General features: G+C 42.1%; 1 protein-coding gene across 4 annotated transcripts in view; it reads right to left on the reverse strand.

The window, feature by feature from the left end:
- The window catches only part of LOC134207667 (ras-related protein Ral-a), a 71,257-nt gene that overhangs the window by 10,347 nt on the left and 45,422 nt on the right, over nucleotides 1–15,488 (reverse strand). For all 4 annotated transcript variants that reach the window (XM_062683453.1, XM_062683449.1, XM_062683450.1 and 1 more), the window contains exon 2: nucleotides 8,622–9,248. In XM_062683453.1, coding sequence (XP_062539437.1) covers nucleotides 8,622–8,774 — 153 coding nt within the window. In that variant the 5' untranslated portion in view covers nucleotides 8,775–9,248. The remainder of the gene's footprint in view (nucleotides 1–8,621; nucleotides 9,249–15,488) is intronic.

Below are 15,488 nucleotides of genomic sequence, written 5' to 3' on the forward strand. Positions count from 1 at the left end.
GATGTTTATTGCTTGAAATCACTGTACTGTTCGCTGGTTCGATCTACGCTGGAATATTGTTCCGCTGTATGGCATCCTAATTACCAGAACGGATCAGTAAGAATTGAATCTGTTCAACGCCGCTTCATTCGTTTTGCTCTTCGGTTGCTTCCATGGCGAAACCCATTCCGGTTACCAAGTTATAGCAGCCGTTGTCAATTGATTAATCTTGAAAGCCTACAATTGCGGAGGCACATTGCACGGGCCATGGTCGTTGCTGATACGCTCCAAGGCAGAATCGACTGCCCTGAAATTCTGGAATCAGTAAACTTGAACGTTCGACCTAGGGCACTGCGAAATAACGGAATGCTGAGGATACCTTTTCGAAGAACGAATTACGGACAACGTGGAGCGATGGTGGGTCTACAGCGGGCATTCAACGAGGTTGCCACATGTTTTGATTTTAATCTATCCAGACAGACGATTCGTCGTAATTTTACAAGGGCTTATTCTGCCATGTTTCATAATTAACGATGATTTTATTATTACTTTTATTAGTATTAATTAGGATAAGCATCATTAGGACCTAAGTTGTCTGTTGATGAATCAAACAATAAAGAACAATAAAGAACGACCCTTCGGGACGGGGTGAGAGTCTAAGTGTTGTTGTTCACCAGCGCATCAAACCCCTCCTGCAAGGCACATTTCCATGCGTCGCTATCGTCTATCATTGATGCGAAGGAAACGACCCTTTCTAGATCCGCCTTCCATTCCAGATGCCATTGCCGCAAGACCGTCGTTATCATTGGGTCTGCCAGTGCATTCGTCATCGGGAAATCCATGGAAGTCCGTTGAATTGTCGTTGGAGGTTGGCTGTGAAAGTGATAAACCGAATAGTCCAGTGCTATTTACATGGTAATATTTATACTTGCCAGGAAGAACATGCTCCCGTTCGCTGCGACCCTTGACCCAAGTGGTTCTGAAGTTTGTCGCGAAGGGAGCACAAAGTCAGTCAACGTTGAAGTACTGGTATCACCTTCATCCCTTGAACTTGAGCTGGAAGAAATTTGGTAGAAGTCGTCGTTCGTATCCACATCATCGCCGACCGACGCACCGTCTAGTTGAAAAACTTCCGGTTCGGGGTATACAACCAGATCGTCAATGCTTAACTTGGCGAACGTAGTTGGTCGCTTCTTTCGCTGGAGATGGCGCGAGATGCGAAACATTGTCATGACTGATGTTTCGCATCTCGAGCCATCTCCAGCGAAAGAAGTGACCATCAACGATTGGCAAGTTAAGCATTGACGATCTAGTTGTATGACATGACTTCTCGACTCACGATTGTAGTTTTCTTCTTCTGGTCATAGAGTCCATATCCTTTGGTTTCTTCATCGTAACCCGTCAATACGCATTCATGGGATTTGGGATCCCATTTGCGTCACTTCTGCTTTGGGACTTGCTTTTGTTCCAACCATAGAACACGCGCAGATGTGAAAGGTTGGGTTTCATTCCACTCCACGCTTCCTCACGAGTAGGAGAACGGTTGATGAGATAAACTGCGGTGGATACGGCTTCTGCCCAGAAGCCTTTTGGTAGGTTACTTTCAAACAATAGACATCGTGCTCCACGATGGTCCGATTAGCGCGCTCCGCTAATCCGTTTTGCTGTGGCGTGTACACACAGCCTTCCTTCTGTAGGGAACCTTGAAAACTTTTGTTAAGGTATTCCTTACCGTTATCAGTTCGAATCGCCTTTAGCTTCTTGCCGCTTCGACGCTCCGCCATCGCGAGGAATCTCTTGAAAACTGCAAGCACCTCATTTTCTGATTTCGTTTTTAGGAAGTACACGAACATACGTCTGGTCTTGTCATCGATAAACGTGATGTAAAATCGGTTTCCCCCAATCGAGTTCGTCTCCATCGGCCCGCTGATGTCAGAATGCACCAGCTACAGGATGTCCGCAGCACGAGAACCTTTCTTCGGAAAAGGTAGATTCGACTGTTTTTCCATTGGACAGATCCGACAATCTGCACCCTTTTTGTTGTTGAGTGTGATGGCAGTCGCCATGCTACCAGCAAGTTTCTTAAGATTTTCAAAACCGATATAACCCATCCTTTTCTGCTGAAGCTCAAAACTTCCCGCAGCATTACATGACAAAGCTCTCTTTTGGCTCTTCGCCTAGGTCAGCTTGAATTGGTTGTTGGAGTGGCTACCAGTTGCCATCAACTCGCTATTTGGATTGTGAACTCCGCAGCCATCGTTGTCAAACTTGATGGAGTAACCCTTCTGCACGAGTCTACTCACCGAGAGAAGATTTTCCGTCAATCCGGGAATCAAGTGCACATCACTGACCCTAATGCCGTTTTGATCACCTCTGCACATCGGCCGGAAATATTTTTTGCGAGCACCACTCGCGCACTTTTGCGAGCACCACTCGCGTTCAAAATATTTCAGCGATTTTTCACACGCACTGAGCACTTTTGCGAGCACCACTCGTGCTCAAAATGTTTTAGCGATTTGGATACGCACTGAGCACTTTTGCGAGCACCACTCGCGCTCAAAATGTTTTAGCGATTTGAATACGCACTGAGCACTTTTGCGAGCACCACTCGCGCTCAAAATGTTTTAGCGATTTTTCACACGAACTGCGCACTTTTGCGAGCACGACTCGCGCTCAAAATGTTTTTGCGATCTGGATATGCACTGAGCACTTTTGTGAGCACCACTCGCGTTCAAAATGTTTTAGTGATTTGGATACGCATTGAGCCCTTTTGCGAGCACCACTCGCGCTCAAAATATTTTAGCGATTTTTACACGCATTGAGCACTTTTGCGAGCACCACTCACGCTCAAAATATTTTTGCGATTTGGATACGCACTGAGCACTTTTGCGAGCACCACTCGAGCTCAAAATATTTTAGGGATTTGGAAACGCACTGAGCACTTTTGGAGCACCACTCGCGCTCAAAATATTTCAGCGATTTTTTACTCGCACTGCGCATTTTTGCGAGCACGACTCGCGCTCAAAATGTTTTTGCGATTTGGATACACACTGAGCACTTTTGCGAGCACCACTCGCGCTCAAAATATTTCAGCGATTTTTCACACGTACTGCGCATTTTTGCGAGCACGACTCGCGCTCAAAATGTTTTTGCGATTTGGATACACACTGAGCACTTTTGCGAGCACTACTCGCGCTCAAAATGTTTTAGCGATTTGGATACGCACTGAGCACTTTTGCGAGCACCACTCGTGCTCAAAATATTTCAGCGATTTTTCACACGCACTGAGCACTGAGCACTTCTGCGAGCACCACTCGCGCTCAAAATGTTTTAGTGATTTGGATACGCACTGAGCACTTTTGGAGCACCACTCGCGCTCAAAATATTTTTGCGATTTTTCACACGCACTGCGCATTTTTGCGAGCACGACTCACGCTCAAAATATTTTTGCGATTTGGATACACACTGAGCATTTTTGCGAGCACTACTCGCGCTCAAAATGTTTTAGCGATTTGGATACGCACTGAGCACTTTTGCGAACACCACTCGCGCTCAAAATATTTTTGCGATTTTTCACACGCACTGAGCACTTTTGCGAGCACCAGTCGCGCTCAAAATATTTCATCCATTTTTCACACGCACTGAGCACATTTGCGAACACCACTCGCGCTCAAAATGTTTTAGCGATTTGGATACGCTCTGAGCAGTTTTGCGAGCACTACTCGCGCTCAAAATGTTTTAGCGATTTGGATACCCACTGAGCACTTTTGCGAGCACCCCTCGCGCTCAAAATATTTTAGTGATTTGGATACGCACTGAGCACTTATGCGAGCGCCACTTGGGCTCAATTTTTTTTAGTGATTTGGATACGCACTGAGGACTTATGTGAGCGCCATTCGCGCTCAAAACATTTTAGCGATTTTTCACACGCACTGCGCACTTTTCGATCACGACTCACGCTTGAAATGTTTTTGCGATTTGGACACACACTGAGCACTTTGCGAGCACTACTCGCGCTCAAAATGTTTTAGCGAATTGGATAAACACTGAGCACTTTTGCAAGCACCACTCGAGCTCAAAATATTTCTGCGATTTTTCACACGCACTGAGCACTTTTGCGAACACCAGTCACGCTCAAAAAATTTCATCGATTTTTCACACGCACTGAGCGCATTCGCGAGCAAATTTTTTTTTGCGATTTTTTTCCCAAGGGCAGGGCTGGTAGCGACCCATGCAGGTCAAAATAGTGACTTTAGTGACCAAAGCTGACGAAAAAAGGGACCAAATAGTGACTTTCAGTTGCAGAAAAAGTGACCAAATAGTGACTTTCAGTTTCAGTTGCAAGTTCGATGAGACGAAATCAAGCGTTTTTGGCTCGAATGAGAATCTTTTTTTCGTAATTTGTGGCGGAAAACATCTTTCACTCACCTCTTTTTCTTAAGCAGACCTCAGACGAAAGATATATTGAAAATACTTTTCTCATCAAACTTTTCTTCAATATTTTCAGTGATTAGCCGGCATGACACACACACCATCAATCTTTTTCTTCAATAATCAAGAGTTTGTCAAACATTTTCCGTCGTCTGGGGCGCTTTAGTACGAACTCAGAAGAGAAACGAAAATCGTACACGCTAACTTTTATCTACTCAGTGACTAAGTAAAATTGTATTACCCTCTCTTTTATTCCCAAGGAAATTTTACTAAATATCAATCAAAAGCAGGACTACTCAAAACTATGAGTAGTCTTGCGAGTAAATCAAATTTTCACGCCACTGGAAGTGAGCGAAATATGGTTATAACTCATAAGACCTGTTTTTCTTTTCCGAAAAATGATTTCTAGGCAAAAATCTGCGTGAATGTGCATTTTCTTCTTGTGAGAATAAATGAAAACTACGTTCATTGGATTAGCTGAACACCTACTTAAGAAAGATGCAGAGAACTTTACAATTTGTCATATGTGCCACGGAAGTTATTGGAATTTTATGTGCAAAAATAACAACAGTACGGATCGTTTTGGTAGAAAACGAAACAAAAATTATGAATATTCAGGTAGGGTAAGACGGTATAATGCGCCCCACCTGGCCAAAACGTCCCCATTTGATTTCTAGAAAACTAGAACTAGCTAAGGGTCAAAATCAGTTGGTACCTATAAATATTTGTAAAACCATCATACTATGTGAATGTGGAAGTATTTTTGTATTACATAATGAAAATATTTGCAAAATACAAAAAGTGACAGTTTTGATGTAACTTTTCATGTTTGTTTGCTTACCATTCTGGAGCGACGCTAGCATACTGTCCGCAAAATTTGCATTGGAACACTCAGTTGGGCAACAAAATAACTTTTCTCAGTGGTTAATATGATATAAAATTACTTCCATCTTAAAAAATGTAACGTTTTTCAAAAATATGTTTCACTGGTCAAAACGCCCCAGTGTAGGCAGGACAATATGCCCTTACCAACTGGACACAAGCGCGGCGAGCTTGCAGCAGTTGCTTCCAAATTATATGGAAACTATTGAAATGTAATTCAAACCTGCTTAAATGGACTTATGTTGGGTTTTCAATGTCAAGCACATAAGGATTTGTAACCTTTTTATTATGGGATTGATAAAATAATAATGAAGGGCTATGAAACGTCTTTGGTTAAGGTGGGGCGTATTGCCCAGGCACTTTTTGAAATCCATTTTTTCACTGCTTTTCAAAAAACCTTTATTACGTGTTATCTGTAATATTTTTATAAGACTACTCACGGGCAATGCATTTGAGACTTTGTGGACTACCAAATAACACAAAGTTTGCATAAATTGCGTTGTAAAGTAAAAAGTTATCAAGAAGTTGCCTTAGGGGGGCATATTATACCGTCTTACCCTACAACGAGCCTGGGATTGAACGCACGACCTGCAGGATCATGCTCTCTGAACTTTTAAATATTTTTCCTCCAAAATACGCAGATTTTCCAACTTGCTGTGCGTATTCATGAACGATTTTTGCTATGAAATTCGATAGCGCATGCAATCTTCAAAATTGGGAAGCCTTGATTTTCTCTCTTTGATACCTAATCAAAAAATATTTTTTTAGAGCAAACCCTTCATTACACCTGTCACATCTTAAAACAAAAATAGCTGCTTGAGAACAATTTATATTTTCTTGAATTTTTTTTGCCAAACTTCTCAAGTCTCAAGGATCAAGTCTCCTCATAGTGTGGCAACAAATCAAAATCCAATTATCCGGAAAATGTGGTGGGATGTTGGCATTTTTATCAGTGAAGATCATTTAGCATATTTACGGCTTTGTGCTGTGAAAAAAATGATAGCATTTTGTCATTATTAGAAGGAGTTGTTCCAATTTTGCGTGGCCACTTAAAAACAACACAGTAAATAATCGAGTAAATAAGGTTGTCAATCAAAAAAATAGCTCTTGTCTAGAGGATCTATAATAAAAATACGCTATAACAATACTAAACCAAGCAAAGATGAGACAGTATGAAATTCACGGCAATATAGCTCTCGGTAAAATAGCGGAGAATTAAGTCTCCCAAGTAATCAAGTCTTTCTCCTGATGTATAAAGTTTAAGCTTCAAAACAAAATTGGAATCGGCAGGTCTCCTGCTTGGATGACAGTATACCAATTTATAAATTGTGACATAAAACACATTTAGTTAGCTACTGGTGAAATGCCAATAAAAGCAGCGAGTTAAATGACTATCGAAGTTTCTGAGCGATCCTTTTTCCAAGATCCGTAATTTCATTTCCGCCATGATCAAAGCATCATCCGACGGATACATAAAGCTTTATTTAATATTTTTTAAATAAATAGTTTCAAAATAGTTGGAAATAGTGACTTTTTGCGAGAAAAAGTGACTTTAGTGACTTGAGGTCGAAAAAAGAGACTTTTTAGTGACTTGCCCGAAAAAAGTGACCAAGTCACTAAAAAGTGACCCGCTACCAGGCCTGCAAGGGGGGACCAAATATACAGAAAGGCAGAGCTTTTTTCACGCTAATCACGTAATAATCTAACACAGGAGATTCAAAATAATTAATACCACCGGGAAAACATATATCTTCGTCGTTTTTTTAACGAATTATAAATGAAAATCCTGCTTCCACTCGAAACTTACGATCAGTTCGTAAAAAAAAACTGTTCTCAAATTGGCATTTCAATTTTTTTTATGGGTCAAATTCATCTGGTATGTTACTAGGAAGCAAATGAAGCCACTACATGGGAAATAATAAGTAGAGCTTTTGTTAATAAATAAAAAAAACATAATTTGTTGATGGCAATATAGTTGCCACTGCCTTATAAAGGGTTAAAGGAAACTGATTGTTTTTCTATATTAACAATAACTAGGAATACGTTGTTTAACATGTATTGAATCCAACCCGGGATTCTATTGAACCCCACCCGTCATTCCATTTAATCTCACCCAAAATTCCTATGAATCCCACACGGGATTGTATTAAATCCAACCAGGAACTCCATTAAATCCAACCCGGAATTCCATTCATCCCGCCCGGGATTCCATTCAAACCCACCCGAGATTCAATTGAACCCCGAACAAGGTTTCTTCAAATCCCACCCAGGAGTCCATTGAATTCCAACCGGGATTCCATAAAATCACACACGGGCATTATTCCAATCGGAGCTCCATTAAAACCCACCCGGGATTAAATTCAATCACATTCCAACGAATCATACCCGGGATTCCACTGGATCCCATCCAGGATTGTATTGAAAACCACCCGGGATTGTAATAAATCCAACCCGGGTTTCCATTCTCACCCGGGAGTCCAGCGAGTCCCACCCGGGATTCTAATGAATCCTATCCAGGATAACATCAAATCCCACCCGGAATTCAATTTAATCCAACCCAGGATTCTATTTAATCCCACCCGGATATCCATTCAATCCCGCCCGGAATTCCACTGAACCTCAAACAGGGTTCCATCAAATTCCACCCGAGATTCAATTAAATCCAACCCAGAATTCTATTCAATCCCACCCGGAATTCCATTCAATCCGGCCCGGGATTCCATTCAAACCCACTCGGGATTCCATTGAACCTCAAACAGGATTCCATCAAATCCCACCCGAGATTCCAGCGAATCCCACTTGGGAATCCAATGAATCCTGCCCAGGATAACATCAAATCCCACTAAGGATTCAATTGAATCCAACCAGGGATTCTATCCAATCCAACCCGGATTCTATTCATTCCCTCCCGGGATTCCATTCAAACCCACTCGGGATTCCATTGAACCTCAAACATGATTCCACTGAATACCACTCGGGAGTCCATTGAATCCTACCCGGGATTAAATCGAATCCTACCCTGGATTCCATTGTTTTTTCGTCGAATTAAGTCGAATCTTTTTTGGAAATCGGACGATTAGAATTCCATCGGAGCCTCCTCAAACACCTTCTGAGATTCTGCACTTACAACGTTTGAAATTTAAATCCTTTCTATAACTTGTCGAATCTGTTCTGAAATTTTTACAAATATCAACAAATATTGCATCGATTTTATGTTGTTTCATCGATTCCGTTTTTGTTTTAATCCCAATAAATCATTTCTGAGAAAATTGTTAGCAGACTAGTTTCAACCCAACTCACCCAGATTAACTGTACCCTGTCTCACTCACCTTTTTCCGGTAACTGTCCGCCTTGGTCGGTTCGTAGTCTTCCACGAACTCATCATACATAAACTGTAACGTGAGTGCCGATTTGCCGACACCACCACTGCCCACCATGATGACCTTATGCAGCGCAGGTCCCGCCGTCGGCTTCTTGGACATTGTGTCGATTTATTTCTTCCCTTTCAGCTGCTTCCAAATAAAATTTGCACTCTTTCTAGGTCTTCAACGCCTACACTTCAAGCAAACACTTTCTATCGGTATTTCTGAAGACGCGCGACGAATCACACACGATTGAGGTAATATCTTCGGCCGTTTTCTAATTAAACTGATTAGCGCTGATCCGCTGAATGCCTACGGTTCTTCCCGATTGCAATGAACACTTACTCGGTTACGGTAATAGTATAATATCTCTGTTCTTATCTCCTCCAGATGGCGACTGCTGCAACTACGCTATCATTTGGGTTTCTTTCGTCTGCTGGCTGATACTGACGGCCTCTACTGCTACTCCACTCCTGTCTTCAACGCCTTCGTCGTCATCATCGCCGCCGTTTCACCACGGCCATCATCATGATCGTTGAACGATTATGCGAGAATCTACAGCTAAATGCGTCCGTCTGGTCTCGGTTGTGCAATCTGGATTGGAGAGACGAAAGGAAGATCGAGTTTTAGGATATTTATTATTTGTTGGTACTGGCATTGAATGCTACACCGGGCAACGCCATTTCAAAAGCAAACGACCATGCTGCTCCATGTTGGTCCATGGAAAACAGCGTCGTCCGCAGTAGCAATTGTTTGGGAAAATAGTCACGCGTATCACGTGTCGATGTATCGGAATAATAGATTTTTGGTTGTTTGCTGGAAACTCTGTTACTGAACATATACGATTCGGAGCGACATCGCGAAACATTGAAGAAGACTTGAAAAATATCTGCAGATAATAGATAGTGAATCAATTTTATGTCCCCAATAAGAGCAATAAAAGCTAGTAAAAAAGATGCCCCTAAAATATGGTTTGTTTCACAGAATGTCTCATCCATGATTAAAGTAAGGCACCAATAACAGAACTTTGAGCATCTTATCGCTAACAAACAAAACTACGGATTTCCAGTAAAACTCTAACAACGACCCATGATGAAGCTGACATTAATCAAGATACTACTGCATTCCGGTAACCAAGCATGTGCAAAATTTCCTTTTTCCTTTGGAAGGTTTCCGCACGATTGATCCATGCCCTGCCGAATGTTTGTGTTCTGAAATCCATTCGGACATGTGTAGTGTATACAAAGTGTGTGCATCACACACATATTTATATAAGAAGGCAATGCTGCCCATCTGGCTGGGCACAAACGCCCGAGTAGCAACTGCGGCATCACCCGGTCCCAGGATCGACCGAATGTTTGTGAAAAACATCACGGATTTAATTTACGATACATCAAGGCGGTAAATGGCGTTGTTTATACTACGCCACTGTGTATATAGGCGGCTGGGAGCTGGGGAAGAAAGTCGATCTTCAAAATGCTTTCAAACGCATGATTAACACCAACGGTTGCGCTGGAGACTGGATGTGGAATGCGGTTTTAGCCCATTTCGTGCGAGTATTAAGTTTAGTGGGTTCAATTAGGTTAAATGTATAATTGATGTAAAATGGTAATGGTTGTTGAACGATGTTAAGCAACTAAACCTTTGGTTGGCGATTATTCAGCTGCAACCGACCGGCATGGTACGAAATTTTATTACAAAACGATGTTCGCTTACCGAAAACGCAACTATCGTCTTTCATTTCGAACTATATGCGGAAGATAGGCGGTAGTGCAGCATCTAGGTTAAAAGCCGGAAATTCATTTTATTAACGCGATACCAACGGATAGGCTACCCGAATGGGAAAAGATGATGTAGTTGATACTGATTCAATTCGATTACAAAAAAATCTTTAATAGTTAATATTAAATTGCAGTTGAAAATGAATAATGATGATCAGACAAAACAGTGAAGTCACAACATTAGATTACTTAAAAAATATTTGTTTTAGCTCGGGTATCAATGGAAATATATCGCGTGAATGCAGCATCATTCAGTAAAACGTCACAAATCAATCATCGACTGAGTGAGTAACCAAGATTGCCTCATTTCGGTCGTCCGAAGTTAGTGCTCCCAAATGCTGCTGAAAGAGGAAGGCTTTGGCGTAAAACATCGGATCGTAAAACTCTATGCATTTGCTGGAACATCATCCGCAGACAGACAAGCGTCAGAAAGTCATCAAATATGGGGAATTGGGTCGTTGATGAATGCGGATGATGGGCATGTAATAAAATAAATAATTACCAGGCGTCATTCCATAATGGACAATAAAAAACAAATGAATCAAAAGCTGAAAATGCAATATTCACATAAATGGAGAGGAATCAAAGCAGGGTTAAGATCAACGTAAAGAAAAAATCACTTTAGTGTCCAAAATAGCTCATATCGTTAGATAATATGTGGACTAGGGTGGGCTAACCAGTATTACCGGAACCGGTAATACCGGTATTACCGACCAATTTTGAGTACCGAAAATACGGTATTAGAGAGGGAAAAACCGGTATTTTCGGTATTTCAAATTTTGCTGTCAGTATAAAAAATCTCGAAACGTTTTCACCAGCGTAACAGCATATCAGCATAGTAATCGCATATCTGTCCCATATAGATAAAAAAAATCCAGCAACGATGGCTCAAATATGCGGTTACAGACAGTAAACCGTACAACAGACACTTACATCAATAAGCCATCTGTGAAATGTCTTATCTTCTTAAATGAAAATTGCTTACAGTCGACAAATTTCTCGCAATATATGAAATTGTGAAAAAGGTACGTGCCGTAGTAGTTCTCTTCCGGAGATCATTTATGAAAAACGATTTGCTGCGAAAAAAAAGTCCGTTCTGAATTCGGAAAAGAACTTGTATTAGTACACAGACACGCTGGAATAGCATGTTATCCATGTTCAAACGATTCTATCAGTTGAAGGGACTAGTTCGAAAATTCTGATCGTTTTGAAGCTACAATCGAAACTCAACTTCAGTGATGATGATTTTTCGACGGTAGGTAAAATAATTCATGCTCTTGAACCTGTTCAAGCTGCTGTGGAACTGCTCTGCCGTGAGCTTTGCAGTCTGCACTTGGTATGAAGCCGACGTGGCGCTCCAATTAATGTTGGAGCAATTATTATTTGAATAATCTACCATAAAGCAATTGATCAGAAACGATTTTGGCATTTTCTTCAAAACATCCAGAGCTACTCAGAGCTATTTTGATTAAGCAAGCGGACGAGATCTTGAAGCGTCTTATCATTCCCAATGCGATCGTTGAAGCTGAGATAACGACCGACAACAACTACCACACCTGACGATCGGTACGAAGAAGATGCCTCAATGAATGATTTTACTGGTTTATTGGTTAAAGAACAACTCGTGAAGAGACTTCATCAGAGCAAAACAGTTGCGTTGCCGGTGGCAACTACGTTGACGCCACAATCCTTGCAAGCAATCCTTAAATAATTCGCCTACTATGAACCAGAAGGGATTAAGGACACTTCTCACGGAATCCAAGTTTCAAAGTGCTCGCGTTTTCGGGGGCACACCACTCGATACGGAGGCGGCACACAACTGTCATTTTTGTTGACTTAGCTTTGCTGCGTGAAAAAATAAAAATGACAGTTGTGCGTTGCTTCCTTATCGAGTAGTGTGCTCCCAAAAACGAGCTCTTTGAAACTTGGATTCCGTAAGAAGTGACCTTAAGAGCAAGTATTTGATACTGATTTTAGACGTACTTGGAATCGTTCGTTCTACTTCGGTTGTGCCAGAGAGGGCATTTTCAGCAGCTAACAATATTGCCAAAAAAAAACCTGATGCTGATTGGGAAATGAATTACTCAATATGTTATGTCTATTTAAGTTTCACTTTGCCCAGCTCAACAAGCAATGATTTCAACATTTAAAATTTGTCAACAAATATTGTTTTTCACCCCATAGTCCAAATCATAAGTTTTATTTTATTTCCTAAAATTTTCACAAACACCGGTGTTTTACCGGTATTACCGGCATTGACTTCACCAAATACCGAATATCGGTATTTGTCAAAAATGGCCAATACCGACCACCCTAATGTGGACAGAATTCCGCACAGTATACTCGTACTTGATAATGGACCACACATCCCACTGCCTTTAATTAACAGTAAATCGTGCGCCGGTCCAGATAGAAAAGAATTTATTTATTTATTATCAGACTAAGGTCGGAGTGGCCTGTGCAGTACACAAAAGTCTTCTCCATTCAGCTCGGTCCATGGCTGCACGTTGGCAACCACGCAGTCTGAGGAGTGTCCGCAAATCGACCTCCGCCTGATCGATCCACCTTGATCGCTGTGCACCTCGCCTTCTTGTGCTCGTCGGATCGTTGCACTGTGGCGGAAAGCCGGAAAAAAATGTTCGTAATTTTCGTGAAGCCCATATTTTTTAATTTAAATATATAATGAATGAGGTAGTTCCAAAATTTTTTGATTGTAGCTTGTAAATTAAATTTTTGGTGTCTTGTTGAAGTTCATTCCGTTCGGGAGACACCCGAACAAATATGTATGGGAAAATTAAAGTTGGCTAAACTTTTTTGGGAAAGATTCGAAAAGATCTGGTATAATGTATTAAAATCTATTTTTTTTTGTCTACTTTCCGGTGGTTAGTGTGTTGAATTGCACAGAGCTGCGCTAAAACGGGAAATTGACTGGTGCAATGTCTGAATGAGGACGCTGTCTTTGTTTCTAGATCCTAGGGCCTGGGCTTGCTGAAGCCCTTGGATAACATAAAGTATGTCGGATAACCATTTTAACCTCAAAATGAATTCAACGTTTCAAAATTACTATGTGGTGAAGTTTTGAACGCAATCTCAGGTTTTGTCCGGGATTTGTATGAGGGCTCGCCACTGTGCGTTGTCGAAAACCATTTTCACCGGATTACTGTCCGACATTCTGGCTATGTGCCCAGCCCACCACAGTCGTCCGATTTTCGCGGTGTGAACGATGGATGGTTCTCCCAACAGCTGATGCAACTCGTGGTTCATTCGCCTCCTCCACGTACCGTCCGCCATCTGCACCCCATCGTAGATGGTACGCAGCACTTTCCTTTCGAAAACTCTCGGTGCGCGTTGGTCCTCCACGAGCATCTTCCAGGTCCCGTGTCCGTAGAGAACTACCGGTCTTATAAGCGTTTTGTAGATAGTCAGTTTGGTACGGCGGCGAACTCTATTCGATCGGAGCGTCTTGCGGAGTCCAAAGTACGTACGATTTCCAGCCACTATGCGTCTCTGAATTTCTCTGCTGGTATCATTTTCGGTGAGTGAGTGAGTGAGCCCAAGTACACAAATTCTTCTACCAATTTCGTCACCGCCGATGCAAACTTGCGATCCATCGTCGCCTTGAACCGTGTCAGTTTATCCGAAAACCGTGTTCGTACATTAGCTGCCAAAGCTGGTCCCGATCGATTGTATCATATGCGGCTGTCGATGATTTTTTTTTGCATTTATTGCATTTCTGCAATACCTAATGTATGGCGAACACCTGATCTGTGGTAGAGCGTTCACCCATAAATCCCGCCTGGTACTGCCCCACGAGCTCCGTCGTCTACATCAGAACCAGAAAATGAAAACGTGTTCAAAAAGCGCATGTTATCGACAAATTGATAATCTATATCCATTCTAGTTCATTAAAACCTCCTAATGAGAAATATTTGCTAAAATCTAAAGTTTTGCTTAAATCTAGAGCCATCTTAGTGCTAGTTTTTGTATCCACATGAATTAAATCATTATTTTTACGAATACGATACAAAATAAGTGGGAAACTAAGATAGGTACCCAAGAGTGCATAATCACCTCTCTCGAACCTCCAAGAACGTGACCTGTGTACAAGACCTAGGGAAAAATGTCGAAGCATTCCAAGGTCGGATCCGAGAACGGAGCGAGGACAGCGTCAACGAGTAACCACCCAGATGTAGCGGTCTCGATGGGCAATATAGCAGGTCCTACTATAAACACCCAGGTAAATGTAGATAAGCAAGGTCAGTCGGGAACAGGTGCAATCCCAAAAGAGCCATCGGAGAATTTCGGAAATAAAGCCGGTAGTACTGTTGGTCCATTGAGACGCAATCCACCACGAGACGCGCGTCCGGTTCGTCAGTCAAATTGTCAGTTGTGTGATGAGCCCGATAATATGAATATGATTCAGTGTGATGGGTGCAAAAATTGGTTTTACGGTGATTGTGTACAGGTGACGGAGGAGGTCGAAAATGAGAGTTGGAGTTGTGTTAAATGTGTAACCAATGTTCGTCGTTCGTTGGCACCCTAAGGAACCGGACAAGTACCGAATTGTCCAGAAGAGCTTCTAAAGGATCATGACCACAACCGATCGCACCGAGTGGGGAACAGTAAGAAAAGTGGACAAAGTGAAGCGAGAAGGAGACTGAAGTTGCAGTTGCTGTAGATTGAAGAGGATAAGAAACTTGAGAAGCAATTTCTGGAGAAGAAGTACGAGGCACTTCTGAACTTTGGAAGTAAGTCGTCAACAGTAGTGAATGATAGCGAATCGATTCTCGACCATCATTCGAAGATCGAACAGTGGATCGCTGATACGGATCGTCTCGGAATCGACGAGGACTCCGGTCTGGCGGTTGACGAGATGAATGGACATGTCGAGAGCATCTCCCGAATGCCCGCAGAGCATTCCGCTCGAAATCTCGGACAAGACGTCAATCAACCAAGCGAGCTACCACTATCGGCGGGACGAAGCTTTCAGTTCGTGAACCCTCCAGTACCGAATAGTTATCCAGCGCCCCCGTCGCTACTCCCACACCCAAGG

Source organism: Armigeres subalbatus, chromosome 1 (genome assembly GCF_024139115.2).
Source record: "Armigeres subalbatus isolate Guangzhou_Male chromosome 1, GZ_Asu_2, whole genome shotgun sequence".
NCBI classification, from domain to species: Eukaryota; Metazoa; Arthropoda; class Insecta; order Diptera; family Culicidae; genus Armigeres; species Armigeres subalbatus.